General features: G+C 43.5%; 1 protein-coding gene across 1 annotated transcript in view; it reads right to left on the bottom strand.

The window, feature by feature from the left end:
* Nucleotides 1–353: 353 nt before the first annotated feature.
* Nucleotides 354–16,704, bottom strand: part of LUZP2 (leucine zipper protein 2) — a 323,103-nt gene continuing 306,752 nt past the window's right edge. Inside the window, exons 11-12 of the mRNA XM_075280836.1 lie at nucleotides 2,338–2,415; nucleotides 354–692 (exon numbers count right to left, since the gene is read on the bottom strand). Coding sequence (XP_075136937.1) covers nucleotides 588–692; nucleotides 2,338–2,415 — 183 coding nt within the window. The 3' untranslated portion in view covers nucleotides 354–587. The remainder of the gene's footprint in view (nucleotides 693–2,337; nucleotides 2,416–16,704) is intronic.

The following is a 16,704-nucleotide window of genomic DNA, read 5'->3' as shown; positions in this document are numbered from 1 at the left end:
TTGTATTTAGCACCTGAATACACCGGACTCATGAGCTGCCTGACTCTCTAGCTGTTCATTTCAATCGTATTTTATCCAGCCATGCTGATGTTAATATTCAGCGTATTGTAAGCATAGCAGCCTCATTAGAACCTGTTTCATAATATATGAGACACAGCTTACTGAAGATGGATTTATACACTTGCAATTGAACTCTACAATAAAGCCGTCTTTATAAAATTTCTTCTGCTATAGAAACAATAGGTATCAAAAGAAATTCCAAGACAAAGTGTAAGAAACAGAAGTATTTGTATTTGTAATAAGCTAAAAAGGAAACATTCATGTTCAACAAGTATTCCTCTATCCACTGTCTTACAAAGCATTTCTTCAAACATCCAAAATCTATTTCGTTATTGCTAAAAACTATTAACAAATGTAACATATTTATAACAGTTTTTATTTATAACACTATCGTACGGTACAAACATCCATAATTTAGTGAAAATAAAACATCATGCGGCTTGTAGAAACGTAGCGCATCTTCGTGCTTTCCCAGTCCAAAAAGAAACTGAAGATGACTGCAAATTGAAAATTTTTGAAATGTCATTTTACAGAGGTTTGTCTTCTGTTCTATTCAGGATTCCGCTGTTTATCTTGTGCTCTTCTACTGAATTATTACCCTCTGGTTTGGTCCAAGGAGGTCCATGTAAATGCTTGGGGTGAGAAAACAGCGCAAAAGACAAGTGACAACAAGTTAATATATTGGTGACTGCCATAAACTACAAAGCCAACGATATTGCAAACTTGTAATTACATTCAGTAAAAAATGACCAAAGGAAAAATTAAAAATTTTTAGAAGCTACTTGAGGCTTCATTCACATTTTCATCGAAGTCTCCACATGAGACTCAGTCGCACATTCTGCCAAAAATTGGCGGGAATTTTCTCTCCGCCGGTTTCAGTATAATACAGTTGCAAACCTGCAGTTTTAGCAGGCGGGTTCTCCATCGTTTGTATCTCAGGGTGGAGATGAACAATGGAGAGCAGGTGCATGTGTGACCCTAGCCTGAACCAGTGATCTTTGGTGACAGAAGTCAAGCTCAAAGTCGCCATGGAGCCCAAACCTTAATGACAATCCTACAAATTCCATAAATAACATATAATTTGGTAAATCTTCATATTTCATCTTTCTTTGTTATGAGAAGACAAGTTAACAAACATTGGAATAACAAAGTATTCCCTGCACTGGTTAAGCTTTGTTACTAATGTACAGTCTGGTCAGGGCAGCTCAGGAGTCCAGGACTCTGCTTCCTCTTCTGCTCTGAAGCTGCCCCAAATCTCAATGATGCCATTGACTCCATTTGGGCTGTAGACCCATTGAGTAGAGTGGAATTGGTCACATGTCTGAGAGCCAGCGCATCAGCAGAGGAAGCCAAGGAACAAGTTCTGACCTCTCCAGCTGCCGTCCGCATAGGTAACTTTGGGGGGCCAGGGTAAATTCAAGTAATAAAGCTTAACCAGTGCAAGGAATGGTAGGTGCAGGGATCGGTAGGTTCAGGGAATGGTAGGTACGGGGAATGGTAGGTACAGGGAATGGTAGGTACAGGGAATGGTAGGTGCAGGGAATGGTAGGTTCAGGGAATGGTAGGTTCAGGGAATGGTAGGTTCAGGGAATGGTAGGTGTAGGGAATGGTAGGTGCAGGGAATGGTACATGTAAAGAATGATAGGTGTAGGGAATGGTAGGTGCAGGGATCGGTAGGTGCAGGGAATGGTAGGTGCAGGGAATGGTAGGCACACGGAATGGTAGGTGCAGGGAATGGTAGGTACAGAGAATGGTAGGTACAGGGAATGGTAGGTGCAGAGAATGGTAGGTACAGGGAAAGGTAGGTGCAGGGAATGGTAGGTGCAGGGAATAATAGGTGCTGGGAATGGTAGGTTCAGAGAATGGTAGGATGTAGGGAATGGTTGGTAGGTGCATGGAATGGTAGGTGCAGGGAATGGTAGGTGCAGAGAATGGTAGGTGCAGTGAATGGTAGGTGCAGGGAATGGTAAGTGCAGGGAATGGTAGGTGTAGGGAATGGTAGGTGCAGAGAATGGTAGGTGCAGGGAATCGTAAGTGCAGGGAATGGTAGGTGCAGCTTTATTACTCTGTAGATAACCCCTTTAATAAATGTGGTATAAAGCATATACAATATTTTCCAGGGCAGATTGCAGCAGAGTTCTGGAACATTTTCCATAATAAATCTATTCCACTAGGTTTAAATTATATACAGTTTATGAGGTGAATACATTTCAAGCAGAACTATATCTATTTTACCTGAAATAACTTTAAAGTAACTGCAATAAGGATGAAATGTACCTGAAAGCTGGCTTCTAATTCAATGGTTTTGTTTGTCAGCGTAGCATTAATGTGATGTAATCGGCAGATTGTTCCATCCTGAAGCAAAAAAAGAAAGAAAAAATAAGTAATAGACATGGCTTGGGTAGAAGGAAATAGCATTTAAAGCGTCAGATGGAAATGACTAATACAGAACTTGGAGAAGTATTTGCAATAGACGTGACCTCTGTAAATAGCATCATGATGCCCTGTAGACTGGAGATACACCAGAGGCAATGAGTAAACTATCCTGCTGTCATAAATCACAGTGGAGAATGGCTCCTGATGGTGAAGGCTACCAGGTCATCCACCATAGAGTTCACCTGTAAAGGATGACTAAGAACCCATGTCAGATGTCACAAACCAACTCCCGGGCGCTCTCCATGAGGAATAGAGCAAATATGAAATATGAGATCCCGATTGGCGATCGGGCAAATTTCACGATTGGGTTTGGCTGGAAAATGATTGGAAATTGGATTTTAAACTTGATCCTGAAATCTCAAGATCGGCTCAACCCTACTCTTTACACCCCTTGACCCATGGTACCCTATTGGTAATGGTAACATTCTTACCCCAGGCCACCATTAAGCTTATGACTTTTTGCAATGCCAAATCTGCCTGTTGATGATACTATTTGCACATAAATGAACGTAGATCTCTCGTTCCGTCTATTTACATACATAGTGTATCATTTTTCTGTCCCACTAGGAAATGTTTCTATAAATCGTTACAATGCGGATACTTTTGTCATTGACAATATGTTGTCTATAAAACGGCACTAAATCTTTTGCCGACCTGACATTTATGGAACCAGCTGCTTTCTGTGGCAGTAAAAGATACAGGAGATCTATACATTAGTCACGGGGGGGGATAGAATAATTCATATGTAACATGAGGATTGACTTCAAGGAAGTTCTGCTCCGGATAATTCCAGACATTAATGAATCTTCTTTATCAGTAAATAAGAATTTACTTGTCATATTGGATGATGAATCCCGAGCCACATAATGTGGGATAGAGGGGAAGCGTATGGGGAGTATATAAATTTTCCTTTCCTGTTATCAGTATGGACAACAAATACACACAGTATTCCGCACAACTGGAACTCTTGTAGCCGGTGAATTATGTTTTTCTTCTTAAAGTCGATGTCCGACCTGGAGATCAGAAGTTATATGTACTGTACAAAAGGTTTAGGCGGGCATGGGGAATACTGCAAAGTAAGAATGTTTTCAAAAAACAAAAATATTCATGGATACATTTTTGTAAATAAACAAAATTAAGTTAAATAAATAAAACAAAAATCTAAAATTCCCTTTGCCCTTTGCCTTCCATTCATTCATTCATTCATTCAGTTTTTGGCAGAACTGGGCAGGGAGGTTGTTCCCGCCGCCATCTTGGAGAACCAAGCCCAGATCTTCGGTGGATGTTGCTTGCTCCAGTCCGTCTGTCTCTTCATGTCATCCCGGACAGACTGGACGATGTTGAGATCAGGGCTCCGTGGGCTCCATTTAATCACTTCCAAGACTTAACCTTAAAGCTCATTCATATGCCCTAGTTTCTTATCCATGAGCTGCACAAAATAGGACATTCTCTATTTTTTAATGGCTGGGTCTATTTTCATGGACCTGATTTGCCCATTGAGGTAAATGGAGAAAAATTGGACTCTGCATGGATCTGTAAAAAATAAGGCTACGATGGGCACCAATTGGGCTTAGAGGACGATGGGCACCAATTGGGGTTTAGCTTGAAGCTCCTGACCTATAGTGTAATTGTTATGTCTGAACCCACATCAGACATTGACTAGATGGAAAATAATAAAACAAATGTTAATATGTTGTAGAATTGCTTTAGAACTTTTTTTTAGGGGGGGTTATTACTAAATTTATAAAGCCTCAATACTCATAATTGAATGAGTTAAATGGAGGAAGTACAATTTGTCCTGCAAAAAAACAAGCCCTTATACAGCTGGCTTTCCATGGGGGGGGGGGGGGGGGGGGTAAAATACTCCCATTCTCAGGATTGGTGCGGGTCACAGGAGTAAATTCCCCACATAATTTATTCTATGCCCCTTTGGTAAGTTTGGTGACATGTCATAAGGACTGGGGTCACCACTGGCCACAAAAGTTACAATTACTTTATATATACAGTATATATCTTTGTGAAATCCCGTCCCATCTCTACAAGAGCTCCAGTTCTTTAAATTAAGGTTGAGATTCTTTGATTGTCTCCCTGTACTTTAGGACATGCTCTAGATTCTGTTTTCTGCGGGTTCTAAGCATTGCTAGATTCCTCGGCGATTGATCTTCATTTCGCTCTACTTCACTATTACAACTTAATGGCGGCGTTCTGGAGATGGAGGCTTTTAGATATTTTATATAATGCCGTATATTACAAGAGAACAATCGGAGGGAGACAATAAAAGAAGTTCTTCTCTAAATGACCTCCAAAGTCAAGACAGGAAGAAAAACATTGACGGAGAAAGAATAGCCGTATAAAGCTGTCAGATTCTCCTGTAGTCAGCTTTATTTGCCGAGCCCTCGCCACATTGCGCGGCCTCCTATTTATTTAGCTTGGTGTCAGTGTCTTTAAGGTGACGCTATGAAGGATATTGTCGAGCCGGAAGGTTAGTTTGGAAATAGCTCGCAACTTTTTGTCATTCTTATAGTATTTTATAAAAAATAGTAAGAAACACATTTATAATCTGTAACATTACAAAGAATGGCGAGGCTCCCCATTACACACAGCACCTTGTTTTGAAGGGATTGTCCACTTTTCTCAATCCACATCAGTTTACAATGATAAGCCTTGGAACTTAGTGTCCATTTACCTCTTCATTGTCTCTATGTAAAGAGGTGAAGATTAAACTTCTCTTGGGCTGGAGAACATAGATGGCCATAGATGTAGGGTCTCTTCGTCAGGACAGTTTATTGCAATGTGCCGATTATTGGGCTTTCTTGCAGGTGCATCATGTTGGATGGAACTTTATTTGCACCCAAGAGTGGAGTTATTGTGGCACAACCCCAGTTATGATGCCTTGCAAGCTGCAGCATGACTCTGAGGTTACACTGGGATAAAGGCACGCTATGTAAGCGTGACCTCTCCACTATTATGGGGCAGTCATGGTGGACATCAGTTCACACATGGAGTCTGTTTGGTGGTTTGGTCTGAGTTATCCTGAGAAGCAGCTACAATGTCACAAGGGTCCAGAAGCAATTGTAACTAGGGTTGAGCCGATCTTGAGATTTTAAAATCCAATTTCCGATCATTTTCCAGCCGATCCCAATCATGAAATTTACTCGATCGCCAATCGGGATCCGATCTTTCCTTATCCCGATCACTCAACCCTAGTCGATGCTTCTCTAAGGGAAAAGTCACTTTTAGGGTTGAGCCAATCTTGAGATTTTAAAATCCGATTTCCGATCGTTTTCCAGCCGATCCTGAAATTTGCTCGATCACCGATCGGGAGACGAACTTTTCCGATCCTGATCGCTCAACTCTAAGTGTAACCTATGGGAATAGGACTGATGCCTGTTGTCCTGTAGGAACTCCAGGTGACTGAGGTTAGGTGAAGAGCGCCGTAACTTTGTTATAAGCTGAACCTTACTTTGTATCCCTGGAGTTACGTTCAGTGAGGTTTTGGTTCTGGTGTTTGATCATCTGGTGGTTTTCCTTCTGACATGACTACACTTCACCACCCACTCTGTTAGGGCATGGTCATTAGAAGCCCATCTGGTTTGAGTCAGTTATAACATCTGTAAACCCATATGTGTCCTTGTAAATGACCGCAGTAATAGCACCAACACCTTCAGGAGAGGACCAAGATGACTTTAGAGCATGGCGGCATAATGACTAGCAATGAGACGGGTTTCTTACAAATTTTCCAAAAATTATGGGGTCAACAGAATCAAAGATTTTGGGGGGTTGACACCCATGAACAGTGGCCCAGAGGAGATAGAGAAAAATGCCTCATACTCATACTCTGAGATATTTTTTAATTTATTTTAATTTAATTTTATTTATTTATTTATTTATTTATTTTTTCTGCACCTCCGCTGGGCCTTGGGTTGTTATTTTTATAATCTGGGATCTGAAAAGGTCCGAGAGTATAATTAAAGCCCTTTTGGCATAGACCAAACGAGTTTGACCCAAACCAGAAAATAATTTGGCGATTGGGTGTTACCAGTTAGGGGTGTGACCAGTCATGAGATAAGCCCCTTTATCACAGAAATAGTAACACCCCAATGTATTCCTATACTCCCTGGAGGAACACCGGAGGAACAACACAACACAGATCTATAAGAGAAGATGACGTGTCCTTGTTCAAGCTATTTTACCAATGCGGCCCCCCTAAAGATTCTTTCCACCGTCTTCCATATTCCTTAAAATTACATGTTTACCTCCTCCCTGCTATAAATGTGAGGATAGCTTTGGTCGCAGACATTTCCCAGACCCCATTGTTGTGACTGAGACTGCAGATTAATTATACATTCACATCCTTCTGTTGCTAAGAAACATTTATATTTTCTGCTCCGCTGCGCATATTCTAAGGTTTTAGAAAATGTTAATCAATCGGCAAGAATTAAAATTTTAATAAGACCAGCTTTCCCATCTACCATCCTACAGATCGGATACTGTCAGATACATTAGGCTCCGGTATATTCTTTCCAGATATTCACATCTGGGTTTGCCTATTGATAAGCAGCCGGTATAGTCCTACTGTAGATCTTCACTGACAACAATGGGATCAGGACGTAATTTAACCAGATACAGCACCTATGTTGTCCATGTGCTGTGTATGGTATTGAAGCTCAGACCCTTCCGGAGAGCACTGACTGCAATACCTGACACAGCCTATGGACATGAGTAGCGCTGTTTCTGGAAGGGAAAAGAAACTTTGTTTCTATTTATGTGTGTATCGAGTCTAATGGTCAGTCGTCAGACTTATCGAGAGTATCCACACCCATGGAGGAAAAGGTGGAAAATCAATGAGCGGTAATGTTGGGCGATCCTCATAAATATTTGCAGCATTCGCCTGGCACTTGTTCAGTCCGAGCTCTTCAGACCCTACAGTATGAGTTTAGTCCTAGGGGAGGTGAGTAAACATAACAAACAGTCTTACTCACCATGCCCGGGCTCTGCCACAACGTCTGATGTGGGATTCCATCCTCTAATCCTCTACGTGCCTCTTCTGGCCTCCTGAATGACATCAGAAGCTCAGGTGACCTCTGCAGCCTATGATTGGGTCACATGGCGCATGACAACATCATAATCGTTGTGTCTTGATGACAGGGAGCTCCATGTGGTTTGTGGATGGAGAGAAAAAAGCCCATCAGTAATTCAGTTGTGCGCTCTTTGTTTCGTTTTCTGATTATGTGTCTGTAATTTTAACTCTTTACTGAAAACTAATTTTCCCAGCATGCATTCTAAAATCCAAACAGCCAACAAACCACAACTAAAACCACCCATGAAAAAGTGGAAAGTGGACACTGAGAACATGGAAAACTAGAAAGCAACTTCATATCCAGTAGACAATGGTGCCAGCGCAGAGTTTTGGATATGCTCACTATGATGTGTCCAGTCCTCAAGGACATTAATCAAACCAGAATAGACAAGTTTTGGAGATGACCACATCTTTAACTCTTATGACTCCAGGAAAATAATAATAATAAAAATAAAATAAAATAATAATAATAATAATAATTGTATTCTGAGCTACTAGAGGAGAATCCTTGGTTCAATACCTGCATAGTGACCATTAGGGGATCACAGCAAACTTGCCCATTCTGGCTTGATTAATGTCCTTGAGGACAGGATACATCAAATCAAACATGCCCCAAAATTCTGCATTTGCACAATTGCCTACTTATGTAATGAAGATCCTCTTGTGATAGGCTGGTGACATCCTTAACTCTGAGTTCCCTTACTAGTGGGGGCGATGTCTGAGTTTCCTTACTAGTGGGTGCAATGTCTGAGTTCTCTTACTAGTGGGGGCGATGTCTGAGTTCCCTTACTAGTGGGGGTGATGTCTTAGTTCCCTTACTAGTGGGGGCGATGTCTGAGTTCCCTTACTAGTGGGGGCGATGTCTGAGTTCCCTTACTATTGGGGGCGATGCCTGAGTTCCCTTACTAGTGGGGGCGATGTCTGAGTTCCCTTACTAGTGGGGGCGATTTCTGAGTTCCCTTACTATTGGGGGCGATGCCTGAGTTCCCTTACTATTGGGGGCGATGTCTGAGTTAACTTACTAGTGGGGGCTTTGTCTGAGTTCCCTTACTAGTGAGGACGATGTCTGAGTTCCCTTACTAGTGAGGGCGATGTCTGAGTTTCCTTACCAGTGAGGGCGATGTCTGAGTTCCCTTACCAGTGGGGGCGATGTCTGAGTTCCCTTACCAGTGGGGGCGATGTCTGAGTTCCCTTACTAGTGGGGGCGATGTCTGAGTCCCCTTACTAGTGAGGACGATGTCTGAGTTCCCTTACTAGTGAGGGCGATGTCTGAGTTCCCTTACTATTGGGGACGATGTCTGAGTTCCCTTACTAGTGGGGGCGATGTCTGAGTTCCCTTACTAGTGAGGACGATGTCTGAGTTCCCTTACTAGTGGGGGCTTTGTCTGAGTTCCCTTACTAATGAGGACAATGTCTGAGTTTCCTTACTAGTGAGGGCGATGTCTGAGTTCCCATACTATTGGGGACGATGTCTGCATTCCCTTACTTTTGGGGGTGATGTCTGAGTTCCCTTACTAGTGGGGGCGATGTCTGAGTTCCCTTACTAGTGGGGGCGATGTCTGAGTTCCCTTACTAGTGGGGGCGATGTCTGAGTTCCCTTACTAGTGAGGACGATGTCTGAGTTCCCTTACTAGTGGGGGCGATGTCTGAGTTCCCTTACTAGTGAGGACGATGTCTGAGTTCCCTTACTAGTGGGGGCGATGTCTGAGTTCCCTTACTAGTGAGGACAATGTCTGAGTTCCCTTACTAGTGAGGACGATGTCTGAGTTCCCTTACTAGTGGGGGCGATTTCTGAGTTCCCTTACTATTGGGGGCGATGCCTGAGTTCCCTTACTATTGGGGGCGATGTCTGAGTTAACTTACTAGTGGGGGCTTTGTCTGAGTTCCCTTACTAGTGAGGACGATGTCTGAGTTCCCTTACTAGTGAGGGCGATGTCTGAGTTTCCTTACCAGTGAGGGCGATGTCTGAGTTCCCTTACCAGTGGGGGCGATGTCTGAGTTCCCTTACCAGTGGGGGCGATGTCTGAGTTCCCTTACTAGTGGGGGCGATGTCTGAGTCCCCTTACTAGTGAGGACGATGTCTGAGTTCCCTTACTAGTGAGGGCGATGTCTGAGTTCCCTTACTATTGGGGACGATGTCTGAGTTCCCTTACTAGTGGGGGCGATGTCTGAGTTCCCTTACTAGTGAGGACGATGTCTGAGTTCCCTTACTAGTGGGGGCTTTGTCTGAGTTCCCTTACTAATGAGGACAATGTCTGAGTTTCCTTACTAGTGAGGGCGATGTCTGAGTTCCCATACTATTGGGGACGATGTCTGCATTCCCTTACTTTTGGGGGTGATGTCTGAGTTCCCTTACTAGTGGGGGCAATGTCTGAGTTCCCTTACTAGTGGGGGCGATGTCTGAGTTCCCTTACTAGTGGGGGCGATGTCTGAGTTCCCTTACTAGTGAGGACGATGTCTGAGTTCCCTTACTAGTGGGGGCGATGTCTGAGTTCCCTTACTAGTGAGGACGATGTCTGAGTTCCCTTACTAGTGGGGGCGATGTCTGAGTTCCCTTACTAGTGAGGACAATGTCTGAGTTCCCTTACTAGTGAGGACGATGTCTGAGTTCCCTTACTAGTGGGGGCGATGTCTGAGTTCCCTTACTAGGAGGGCGATGTCTGAGGTCCCTTACTAGTGGGGACGATGTATGAGTTCCCTTACTAGTGAGGGCGATGTCTGAGTTCCCTTACTAGTGGGGATGATGTCTGAGTTCCCTTACTAGTGAGGACGATGTCTGAGTTCCCTTACTAGTGAGGACGATGTCTGAGTTCCCTTACTAGTGAGGGCGATGTCTGAGTTCCCTTACTAGTGGGGATGATGTCTGAGTTCCCTTACTAGTGGGGGTGATGTCTGAGTTCCATTACTATTGGAGGCGATGTCTGAGTTCCCTTACTAGCGGGGGCGATGTCTGAGTTCCCTTACTAGCGGGGGCGATGTCTGAGTTCCCTTACTAGTTAGGCCAATGTCTGAGTTCCCTTACTATTGAGGGCGATGTCTGAGTTCCCATACTAGTGGGGGCAATGACTGAGTTCCCTTACCAGTGGGGGCGATGTCTGAGTTCCCTTAGTAGTGGGGGCGATGTCTGAGTTCCCTTACTAGTGGGGGCGATGTCTGAGTTCCCTTACTAGTGGGGGCGATGTCTGAGTTTCCTTACTAGTGGGGGCGATGTCTGAGTTTCCTTACTAGTGGGGGCGATGTCTGAGTTCCCTTAAACTGTTCTTTTTATTCCACTTCTCTTACAATTCGTTGAATACAAAGCTCTGCAGTAAATTAATATTCTTTCATCCCTAACTCTTTTCTATAGATCTTAGTTTTACGTCCTCAATGTCACTGTGAAATACAACCAACCTTCTATTTCATTGCCTGTTGACAATAGTCCGCTACCTTATGAAGTTCAGAAAGGGTCAACCATGTTTCACAGCCAGAACATGTTACATGTCAGAAATCTGTGACCTGAAACAAGTGATTTAATTTCCCCGAGGTTCTTCTACACAATATGTAGCCTTCACAAACACACAATACGTTCCATATTCTGACACTTACACATAAGCTATTTACAAAGATGTAAACTGGAAATATTTAAGATAATCCAAGTGTCTGATATCTTCATGGGCTAGAGCTGGGTAAGAATTATGGATGGAAGTTTATAATGGGCTTACATCCAATCTTCTACTGACCACGACTTAAGGTACTTTTATACTCCATTGGTGTTAACATTGTGACTAGAAATGAGAAAACTGGTCCGGATCAAACCAGCAAAAGAAGTAAAGAATTGGATCAGGGAGTTGAAAGCCAACAGCCCAAGCTTTCTTTATGGTCAGCTTACAAAAATGTCGTTGCGGTTGACAATGATCTGGCCAACATTAGACCTAAAGCCCCCGAACCAAAGCCTCGATTGTGGAACCTTGAAGACATTCCGTCAACTATCACATGGACAATGTCATTGGCGCCAGCCAATTTTGCTTTTAGAAGGTTGGAATGAACTAACTTAATATAAGAGACTATAACATCAGCATATACCGGAATGAATATTTTAATACTTACTGTGTTATTATGTTGCCCTTTAACTTTTTGCAACTCTTCAAAAACGAGTAGTTTTCTTTTAAACCACAGTAATGTTAACAGCACCGAAGCCTACGCAAGACACAGCCAGACACTGACAGTAGGAGATGTAGACTAAATTGATGTTTCAGGGGAAAATTACATGCTAGAATTGCCTTTTCCTACACTTAATACATAACTCCCACTGCCCTTTAGTCCTCCACCTCCTTTGCGGTACATTAATTATAGAAATAAACAAGCCCATTTATTACAATGTTCTAAGTAAAGTTTCTCAGTACTTTAAAAAAAAAATTTGTAGACAGCAGCCATAACAATGTAACAATTAGCAAAAAATAGAAGAGATTCATTACAAGCAAATGGAAGCTTAATTATGGAAAGAACGGAGCTCTAATTAAGTGTAAATTGTGTATCACGGAGAAGGGGCTGCAGGGCACGGCGACGCTGGAACCCCCAGGCAAGTTAAGGTAACTCATTAAATACTGACATGGGATGTACTGGAAAAATAGCAGATATTGTAGTTAGTGGCCGAGCTAAAAAAGAGAATAAATCCGTATACTGAGGAATAGATGATATGGAGGAAACATGGGGCACACGTCTGAGACCTCCACCATTTACCACTCTTGTACATTATGTTCTAGTTATGTTTCCATCCTGAAATCTCAAGATCAGCTCAACTCTAGTCACTATTTTTGCCTCCGAGAAAAATCTTAAAAAGAGGTCTCGTGATAGTGCAGGAGCCTTGTTTTGGAAAAAGTATTAGAGTTTGTTGACTCTGTACAGTCAATGGTGACGAGGGGACCGTGCAGGTATGTGGCTAGCAATTCTAAAGGGAGTCTTTCACCAAAACCCAGGTAGTGAGTTTTCCCTTTAATGCCGCTCGCTAAGTTTTCTGATGCTGAAATGTCAAGTTACTGTATACATTTTGTCAAGTTACTGTATACATTTTGTCAAGTTACTGTATACATTTTGTCAAGTTACTGTATACATTTTTACATTTATCTAGCACAAGGTTCACACCTGCATTGAGATTTCCATTCTTCAGGTCTGCTCAGGGACCCCTACAACGTAAACTCAATTTTCTTAAAAAGCAGTTACAGGAAACCTGTGGACCCCATAGACCATAATGGGACTTTTCTCTCAAGCGGAATGGTAGACAGAATCCCCGAGTGGTCATTGATCGCAGATGTGAACCTAGCCTTAAAGGGGTTCTATCATTCAGAAAATGGATTTTGACCTATAGCCTTTAAAATGGCTATTCAGGTGCTGCCTCCAGTACTTCCAAAGAGCCCCCCTCTGTTTTTAGTAAAAATCGATAAAAATGATATGGCTCACTGAGCACCCTGGGCATTCCCCAGGGCCGGCAAGCACCCTTCACGTCATACCTCTATAACGCCCCTCCGTTGCTTGCACTCCAAAAGATCTCCTCCTCCACACTTGTTGTGCCGACTACATCCTCTATTGTTTCGCTCCTGGTGCTTCCAATCCTGTACATGCGCAGCAACACTCCATTCTGAGCGCTACTGTGTATGCCTGAGCACCATTTTCTTGTAGAGAACTGCACAAGCGTACTGCGCATGCGCAGCACACTCTATGTTTCCTACAGTGCTTGGTGGTTGCTCTTACGATTGGTCATTGAGAACCGGAATCTTCGAGCGACTCCACGGACGCCACATTCTAAGTAATTCCTTACATCTTCCTTCGCTCTTCTATAAACACCATAAAAGCAATGTGATATTTTGCCGTGTGTTTCCCGATTTCCCTTAATGTCAGCTTATTGAGGTGAACCTCGGATTACTTTATGGTCTACTGGAAATGAAGAAAACAAGCGATGAGTTTACAGATCAATCATTTCAAAAACAATCTCCCTATTTATCTCTGACATTTTACAGTTCTTTACAAACCTTAAGAGAGGCGGAAGACCGAAGAATTCTGATGTGATGTCTGAGAAGGTCACGTAGATTTACCTCCAGTTTGCGGCGTGTTCCTGATGGATGTAAGGAAAGGTCAGACAATTTGGGCTTGGTGTGATCGCGCTGACTGCTACACGCGCTGCGCCGTGTCCGTGCGGCTTACTTCTTGTTTGTTTTTAATATTTTTTAGTCTCTTTTTGTCGTCGTTAATATATTTTGCTAGACTTCTAGTCGCCCTATCTTATCTGCTGCCTCCGTGTTATCAGATATTCACCCAGTAGATAAAGACATTGGTTGTCTGAAGATTTAGTCTAATCGTCTCACATTATCTGGGCTGTACTGAACCCGAACGTAATGGAACGATGGTGAAGAGGAAAAGTGCTTGTAAATGCTGCTAAATCCACTTTGTAGCAAGACGGACGGACAAAATCCTTCTCCAGCAGGGTTGTACTCCATATTATAGATGGCCTATAGGTCAGGCATCATTTATACCAGTAAACTGGGCTAGCGGATTGCAAATATGGCTAGGACTTGTCCATGTCTCTTCTAGGAAAGTAGTGAGGGCAGCTCAAAACAGAAAAAGTTGCAAATTTTTGACTAAAAAACAATTCAATCGAAAACTTTGTGACTTATTATGCCTTATATATCAGAGAACTTATACACAAGGCCAGTGGCGTAACTACCAGGGAAGCAGCGGAGGCGGCTGCCACAGGGACCGGGACATTAGGGGGCGACAGCCGCTACTGCTGCATTTTTTTTTAATCGGCCGCTACCGGCTAGAGTTACTCCAGGGGCCGGGATCGGTAAGTGACACCACGGGCCCCACAAACATCATTATTATACTCAGGGGTCTTTTCAGAACCCGAGTATAATGATCGGAGGCCCGGGAGAGGTAAGCGAACATAACATACACTGTTACTCACCTCTCCAAGCTCCACGAAGGTTTCGGGGCCTACTTTTGTGACGTCTCAGACGTCACATGACCGGGGCCTGCATCCTTTTGCATTGTGTCGCAGGCCCCCGGTCACATGACGTCCCTGACATCATTGAAGATAGCCGACAGCGGGGTGTGCAGGGATAGATAAGTAACAGTGTTTATGTTTGTATCCCCCTCTCGGTCTCCAATTATTATACTCTGGGGTCTGAAAATTGTTAATGGGTGTCCACAATGGAGGATAATACTGTGTGCAGGGGCCACTATAGGGCATAATACTGGGTTATGGGGCCACTATGGGGCATAATACTGGGTTATGGGGCCACTATGGAGCATAATACTGGGTTATGGGGCCACTATGGGGTATAATGCTGTGTGCATGGGCAACTATGGGGCATAATACTGGGTGATGGGGCCACTATGGGGTATAATGCTGTGTACAGGGGCAACTATGGGGCATAATAATGCATGCAGGAATGCGGGGGGGGGGTTGTTCAGGGTCTTCGGTGTCAGTCGGGGGGGGGGGGGGCATTTCCAAGGTTCGCCACGGGGCCCCGCTGTTCCTAGTTATGCCACTGCACAAGGCAATGATAAATCTACCTCTTTTTGTCTACCAGTTATCTAGAAACTACGACCCCTAGCATACCCTGGTCGCGGCAGGCTGTGACGACACGCTGGGGGTTATAGTGTTACAACAGCTGGAGAGTATATTAGTATTACTGTAAATCACTAGGCGTGCCTATAACTTTTCCTTGACATGGCAGGTCTTCTATCAGGTGCGGTTCTTACCATTACAGAAACATCACATCTCAGACATCATTTGATCAGACATGTGAAATTTTAATAGATTTTTTTATACAGCATACAAAGCAGTAATTTACCGTATCACGTTTGTCACATAAGAGGTTGCAGACCAGACCCCGGACTCTATATTTACATTTCATATAAAATATATACAATTATTACAGGATATAAACAGTTAATATATATATATACACATATACAAGAGACCATTTCTATAGCTCCCATTACACACAGCTATGGACGGTAACAAGGATGGGAAATCGAACTCCAGAGATTGTGCAAAGGTAACAAAAGCCATGAAAAAGTTCATCCAAAACGTGGGATTAAGCCAAACCCTTGTACAGAACTCCAAAATGCAACATGTCATAACAAAGTGTCCATATCTACCCCATGGGCTGTTACAAGGGGGTCACTTTCATTCAAAGCTTATGAGCACATGAAGAATAGTTTATCATTCCAGTGATCGAAAATGACGTAGACATTCTGCCTAACCCCTTCCTCCATGGTAGGTACACTATTGGCCATGTTTTGTGTATACAGCTCCCATGCAAACCTATGTGCATAGACCGATCCAGTCGTCCTCTATTGGTCTATCCCATGTTTTGCATTTCTGCTGTATGAAGATGAATTTTAGCACTGGGGTCAACATGGAAGTAAAAGGGCTCCAGAGCAAAGATTCCTGTTCTATCCTCCATCCTGACCAAGGTTTATATGTAGAGATGAGCGAACACTAAAATGTTCGAGGTTCGAAATTCGATTCGAACAGCCGCTCACTGTTCGAGTGTTCGAATGGGTTTCGAACCCCATTATAGTCTATGGGGAACATAAACTCGTTAAGGGGGAAACCCAAATTCGTGTCTGGAGGGTCACCAAGTCCACTATGACACCCCAGGAAATGATACCAACACCCTGGAATGACACTGGGACAGCAGGGGAAGCATGTCTGGGGGCATAAAAGTCATTTTATTTCATGGAAATCCCTGTCAGTTTGCGATTTTCGCAAGCTAACTTTTCCCCATAGAAATGCATTGGCCAGTGCTGATTGGCCAGAGTACGGAACTCGACCAATCAGCGCTGGCTGTGCTGGAGGAGGCGGAGTCTAAGATCGCTCCACACCAGTCTCCATTCAGGTCCGACCTTAGACTCCGCCTCCTCCCGCAGAGCCAGCGCTGATTGGCCGAAGGCTGGCCTATGCATTCCTATGCGAATGCAGAGACTTAGCAGTGCTGAGTCAGTTTTGCTCAACTACACATCTGATGCACACTCGGCACTGCTACATCAGATGTAGCAATCTGATGTAGCAGAGCCGAGGGTGCACTAGAACCCCTGTGCAATCTCAGTTCACGCTAATAGAATGCATTGGCCAGCGCTGATTG

Source organism: Leptodactylus fuscus, chromosome 7 (genome assembly GCF_031893055.1).
Source record: "Leptodactylus fuscus isolate aLepFus1 chromosome 7, aLepFus1.hap2, whole genome shotgun sequence".
NCBI lineage: Eukaryota > Metazoa > Chordata > Amphibia > Anura > Leptodactylidae > Leptodactylus > Leptodactylus fuscus.
Note: the sequence above shows the minus strand (reverse complement) of the source record. Positions and strands in the feature narration are given on the sequence as shown.